We start from the raw sequence: 6,456 nt of genomic DNA, 5'->3' as shown, positions 1-6,456 counted from the left end.
TCTCTCTCTCTCTCTCTCTCTCTCTCTCTCTCTCCCTCGCTCTTGCTCTCTCCCTGCCTGATGATCAGGATGCAGCTTTCAGCTGCTGCTCCAATGTCTGCCTGCACACTGCCGCACTCACTGCCATGATAAAATGGACTAGACCTCTGTAACCGTAAGCAAGTTCTCCATTAAATGCTTTCTTTCATAATAGGTGCCTCGGTCATGGTGTCTTCTCACAGCAGAACAGTGACTAAGACAGATGGAACTCCCTTAGACCCAGCCACTGTTCAGGGCCATTGCTTGCAGTTGTGTGAGCCTTGATAACTCTTGGGGGACCTCTACATCAGCCTGTTTGTGGGAAACACGCACGCAGGTCCCTCCAGTCTGCTGTGCCACAACATGCCATTCTCCATTCCTTGCGTTTATGCCAATAGTCTCATGTTTTTGGAGAATGGTGGTGAAGGATAGCAAGCTTGCTCATTTCCAGGCTTTCAGGAAGACACATAGGTCCCTGCCCCCAGCATCCACCTGGCCTTGCTGTGCTTTGGTCAGTGCCATTTGAGCATCAGCAGGGTGCCCCAGGTCAGCTTTGCCAGGAGAATGAAATGGTTCAGAGTGTCATGGCTCCCTCAGCCTGGATCTCAGAATGAAGCATGCACCAGGAGCGATCCCCACCCTTCTGACACACAGGAGCAGGAGGTAAAACTTGGTTGCTGTGATCAACTGAGGTTTGAGGTTTAAGTTTACAGAGGGATAAACCCAGCTGCTCTCTGAGGTTGGCACTTCTCTGCTTGAATATTGTTTAATTCCATGTGTCACTGATATTTGTGAGAAGGACAAGAATACACCACTCTGACTTTGCTGGTTTGGCATAAAAATGATCATGCAAAAGAGGTCCTCCTTACCCTGGCGGAAAGCACAACCCTATCCCCAAAGATAGGAAGTCAGCAGTCCTGGTAGAATTCTGAAGATATCCTGTCCAAACAATTCACAGGTTTGCCTGCACATGAAATTTATGTCCTTCCTCCCAGCTCACAAATTTGTTGTTGTTGTTTTCGAGACAGGGTTTCTCTGTAGCTTTGCAGCCTGTCCTGGAACTACCTCTTGTAGACCAGGCTGGCCTTGAACTCACAGAGATCTACCTGCTTCTGCCTCCTGAGTGCTGGGATTAAAGGTGTGTGCCACCACCACCTGGCTCCCGCTCACTATTAACCTTTGTCCTGTGACACACACAGGAATGACCTCGTGTTTCCAGGGCTTTCTCTCCTCAGCTTAGGTACCTCTATCCTGTAAACCCGGAGTGAAGACTCTGCAATGTGTTCCTCCTGTTGATCTGCCACACCACACTGTGATTCTCAGGCCCATCTAGGACCCCATGAGGACGGAGGTGGGGCTCTGCCACACTGTGCAGATGTGAGGGAGTGAGCAACCTCATGGACTGCACCTGTAGGGTCTTCTAGCTCAGCCCGCAGCCCTTTCTGTAGACATCTTCCCACCCTCCTGGGAGCCTCCACTCCTGTACCTCTCAACACTGAAGAGCAGGCAGATGAGCCCCACCTCTGGCTTTCTTCTGGGGGTGCCCCTCGAACCAGTGGTCATTTTCTATAGGCCAGCTCCTCCCTGGGCTCTGGTTTTTTTTATTTTCTTTCCTTTTTGTGTGTCTGTTTGCACACTGGTGGAGGCCAGTGGTAGATCTGAGTGTCTTCCTCAGTCATCCTTCATCTTATTTCTTGAGACAAGGTTTACTACTGAACACGGAGCTCACTGATTCAGCTAGACTGGCTGACCAGTGAGCCCTGGGGATACTCATGCCTGCTTCCCCAGCACTGGACTACAGATGCTGGACACTTTACGGAATCATCTCCCCAGCCCTACTCTTATGTTTTGCCTGCGTATGTTTGTGCACCATGTGCATGCTTGATGTCTGAAGCAGCCCTACGGGGGCATCAAATGCCCTGGAACTGGAGTTACAAAGGGCTGTGGGGATGCTGGGAACCCAACCCTGGGTCCTCTAGAAGAGCACTAGCGCTCTTAAGCCCTGAGCTATCTCTTCAGCCCCTCACCTCTACTCCTTCTGACCTTGCGACATGGTTCCTGACTTCCTGCCTGGCCCTTCAGTCTCCGCCTCACCACTTACGGACATCTTGTGGTGCCTCTCTTCCTTTCCCAGCCTCTGCATCTGTTTGTGGGCCTGGGGGATCGACTGCTTGATCGGTCAGGCTGCCAAGTGGTACCCAACTTCAGTCAAGCAGGGCCTGAACGAGAAATCAGGGCTAGTGAAAAACGGCCAGGACAAGCGGATTCCCGAACCCTCTACTCTTCCAAGGGGCACATCGCTGCGAGCTTCTTTTTATCTCCTGCGGGTTGTTTTCCTCTCGAGTTCATGGCTTAAAAGCTGACACAAGCACAACAGGAAAGGTACGTTATGACGAAAATCAAGATTTTCGCGAAAACGCGACACTCTGGGACTTTTCAAAGCAGGAACTCAGGCTCCGGAAAGGCTGGGTTCTTTTCTTGTGCCGCTGCCCTGCAATCCGGATCGCTGCTTCAACTCCAATGCCACTGCCTTGCAACGCTTCCAGGCGCCTGATGTAAGCGGAGACCCGCATTAGCACATTTTAAGCAGGCGCACCGCTTGCGGAAGTCTGTCGAGCTTCTCCTGCTACTCCATTGGCTAACGGGTTTATGCACGTGCAAAAAAAAAAAAATAACTCAATTCCTTTCCCCACTTAGGAGGCTGGATCTTCACCGAGGGGTGGGGTGGAGGGGGGGGATCTACGCGCTGGAATATCCGGGGCGGAGTCTTGGGCGGGGCAAGGGCGGGGCCTAGCAGTCCTGACTCGGGAGATAGTGCAGCCCTCCCGGACTGGGCTACGAGGTTGAGTATTATTACCGACTGAGGCTTCCCGGAGCCCGGAGCAAAAGGGGACCGAGGAAACCATGAGTGCGGTGGACCTTAGTCGCGTGGGCGCGTGTGTCTTGAAGCATGCAGTGACCGGGGAGGTGAGGCCTGCCCGGCGCAGGGCAGAGAACGTATCCCAGCACCCGGCCCGGTGCCCTGCCAACTCACATGGGCTAGAGTGGAGGTTCAGAGGGGTCCCATGGGTTCGCATGCTGGGCGTGGGTATTGCCGCAGTAGGAACAGTGGAGCTGAGAATCATGGAGCAGCACGCTGCGGGACGTGTGGGGCTGTAGGACCTACGGCTATGATGAGCCCACGCCCCCTGACAGCTTTATTCTGCAGGCTGTGGAGCTGCGGAGCCTTTGGCAGGATAAAGCTTGTGTGGTGGCAGGTCTGCGACGCTTTGGCTGCATGGTGTGCCGTTGGATCGCTCAGGACCTCAGCAACCTCCGGAGCTTTCTGGACCAACACGACGTGCGCTTAGTGGGCGTGGGGCCTGAGGCCCTGGGCCTGCAGGAATTCCTGGATGGTGGCTATTTCTCAGGAGGTGCGACTCTTCCCGGACTCGGAACCTTGGCTGGCCTCTCCGCCAAGCCCTGTCCACCCCTTTCCAGGCCAAGCAGGAACATACTCATGTGTCAGCACTTCAACTCTTCCCAAGCGCAATCTCCAGCCTGTGCACTGGCTGCCTAGGCCCAGTGGCAAAGTCCCAGGGACTTGCCCTTCCCGTTTAAGCAGTGCTGACATTCAATCCCACCTTGCTCCTCTTGGCTTGGTTGGATTGAAATGGACACCGTGAGTGGAGGGGACAGACGGCGGAGGCCTGGGGCACATACCTGTGGTTTTCCCTTTTTAGAACTCTATCTCGATGAGAGCAAGCAGTTCTACAAGGAGCTGGGCTTCAAGCGGTAAGGGTGACTGTGTGGGACTAGCCGGGGACAGGAGGATAGAGTGGCCGCTGCTCTGTTATGCATCTTCTTGCTACCACCCTCTGCTGTTCAGTTGATGCCGTGGAAACGGACTCTGGTGGCCTGGGCAGTTTCAGCCAAGCCCTTCTCTGGGGTCTTCTTATGGGTGTTGGCCCAAGTCAGGCCTACCCTCTGCAGTTTCACAAACAGGAGGGAATCTTGGAGCCCAGTGCCTTAGCAATGGCCCAGTTCAGTCCTCTGTTGCCACAGGCTGCCTGTTGTGATCGGCAGTGCCAGCTAAGCCAGATCCCGGGGCACACCCAGCTTGGAGTTCAGTCCCCACATTCCAGCCCCTCTCCGGGGCCTCAGGCCAGCGGTATCCAACCTGGGGCTCCCTATGCTTCTATAGATGCTCCGGGTTCAGGTGGAGGCCCCGGTAAGAGAAGTGGGTGGGGCAGGACACTGGGGACAGGTGTGTGTGCTTGTGCTCATCCAGCATCTGAACTCGGGACCTTGTTTCTTTGTAGGTACAACAGCTTGAGCATCCTGCCGGCTGCCCTGGGGAAACCTGTGCGTGATGTGGCCTCCAAGGTCTGTGGCGGCCAAGAGCATGGTGGGAGTCCCTGGAGACTTCGCTATGGGGCTGACCCGGGTCCTGTTCCTGTCTTTCTAGGCTAAGGCTGTTGGCATCCAGGGGAACCTGTCTGGTGACCTCTTGCAGAGTGGAGGCCTGCTGGTGGTCAGCAAGGGTGGGTCAGGGCAGGGCATACGGCTCCATCCTGCCCTTCTTGGTGGTTCATGTCTTCATGGCGCCCACCCCTTAAACCGTCTTGGGTGCTTGGGTGGGAGGTTGGGCTGCTTGGCTTGGTTAGTGGAGTCCCCTCTTCTTCCTGTCACATGGGTGTAAGATACAACTTGACTGCCTGCCTGTGGCTGCAGGTGGTGACAAAGTACTGCTACACTTCATCCAGAAGTCCCCAGGTGACTATGTTCCCCAGGAGGACGTCCTGCAGGCCTTGGGTATCTCTGCAGAGGTTTCCTCCAGCAAACCACCCCAGGTGAGTAGAGGCCTTGGGGGACATTGCTTGTTATCCAGCCCCTAGCGTGTGTGTGTGTGTGTGTGTGTGTGTGTGTGTATATGTGTGTGTGTATGTGTGTGTGTGCGTGTGTGTGTGTGTATGTATATATATGTGTGTGTATATATATATGTGTATATCCATCCCTTTGGGATACACTCACGCGCGCGCGCACACACACACACACACACATTTATCCTTTTGGGACAGTGGTTGGCATGGTTAGGAACTGAGCTACAGCCTCTTGGGATTTACCTAATTTTGTGTGTGTTGGCAGCCTTGGGATGTAGATGTGTCTCTATGACTCTACTTGTAGAGGGGAATAAGCTGAAAGGGATGGAGGAGCAGTGAGGACCGTGGTCAGGCATAGCAGGGTCCCGCTGTGGGTTAAGGAGGGCTGGGCTCTGTGTCTCCGTTGGGCCTTTGTGGTTCTGCCCCTTATGCTCCATGTGTAATGGAGGATTGCATGGCTTAGACTGCTTCCTGTGTCCAGCACGCCTCCTTCTTGGCCTCTGAGGAGTGTGACCGGACTGACAGGGCCCCCGTTTCCCCTACAGTGTGACGAAGAGGTGTGTGGGAGGTGATGCCTGGCCTCTGAGGACTTGGAGGCGTCTGCAACCTTGGATGTAGCTGGAGTAGAAGGAATTGCTGTGGAGCCATTGGGACATGATACTGGACATTGTCTCCTCCTTGAATGGCAATGAGCCATTAAAGCGCAGGTCCTGGGCAGTGAGTGTCCCCACTGCTTCCACACTCTGCATTCTCTGGTTCCTACTGTTGTCCCTGCGGGCAGGAGGGACTCGAAGTGTAATCTTCCAGAGGACAAGACTTCAGGTTTTGGTTGTGGGAATCTGGGGACAACAGTGTCATTTCCTTACAAGGTCACCCTGACACCGTTCTCACTCCTTTGGAGGATGCAGAGAGGAGAGTTTGTTGGACTCAGCTCCCAGCTGGAGCCCAGCTGTGGGGAATGGGAGGCAGGTGTCTGCTTGTGGTTGTGGTGGAGGGTGGAGGCTAATGGGACTCAGAGAAGAGGTGGCAGACGAAGACTGAGGGACCATTTCTGGAGCTGGAAACCCTTTCCGGATCTGTCCTGGAAGAAGCCTGGGTCTGACTAAGCATGTCTGTTTCCCCGGGGTCCTAAGGTCTGAGCAGAACTCCAGACACCCCACCATTTCAGGTCTTCCCTTCTCAAGGGTTCTTCCCTCTAGGTGGGCTCTGATGACCAGCCTAGCACTTTCTAAGACCAAGCCAGGGTGACTGCCATGTCTATCTCGATGTCCTCCCTCTATCCAGGGACATCTGTAAACAGCAGGTAATGCCTCCTTTGCGGTCTAGACCATCTCTGGCTTCCAGATTCCACCTGTTGCTCCCCATGTGGTCCCTCTGCCAGGTACTGATGTGAGTCACCAGGATATATAGGTCAGGTCCATTCCAGGAAGCCCAACTCACCGAATTGTAGACCCAAAGGGTGGCCTCTCGAGGCATCCTGGTGTCTTCAGGGTTCTTAGCACAGAAAACTGGGAGGCTGGTCAGGAGCTCTTTCTCCCCATCAGCTGTAATTCTTGCCCTGGCCACAGCTTACCCA

General features: G+C 54.4%; 1 protein-coding gene across 1 annotated transcript; it reads left to right on the top strand.

Moving 5' to 3' along the window:
- The first annotated feature begins 2,792 nt into the window (after positions 1–2,792).
- Prxl2b (peroxiredoxin like 2B) lies at positions 2,793–6,416 on the top strand. Its single transcript, XM_005368647.2, has 7 exons — positions 2,793–2,985; positions 3,227–3,431; positions 3,741–3,792; positions 4,320–4,383; positions 4,466–4,541; positions 4,732–4,850; positions 5,426–6,416. The coding sequence occupies exons 1-7, from the start codon at positions 2,923–2,925 to the stop codon at positions 5,450–5,452; spliced, it is 606 nt and encodes a 201-aa protein (XP_005368704.1). The 5' UTR covers positions 2,793–2,922; the 3' UTR covers positions 5,453–6,416.
- Positions 6,417–6,456: the final 40 nt, after the last annotated feature.

The sequence above is a fragment of the Microtus ochrogaster genome, unplaced genomic scaffold (genome assembly GCF_000317375.1).
Source record: "Microtus ochrogaster isolate Prairie Vole_2 unplaced genomic scaffold, MicOch1.0 UNK38, whole genome shotgun sequence".
Lineage (NCBI taxonomy): Eukaryota > Metazoa > Chordata > Mammalia > Rodentia > Cricetidae > Microtus > Microtus ochrogaster.
Note: the sequence above shows the minus strand (reverse complement) of the source record. Positions and strands in the feature narration are given on the sequence as shown.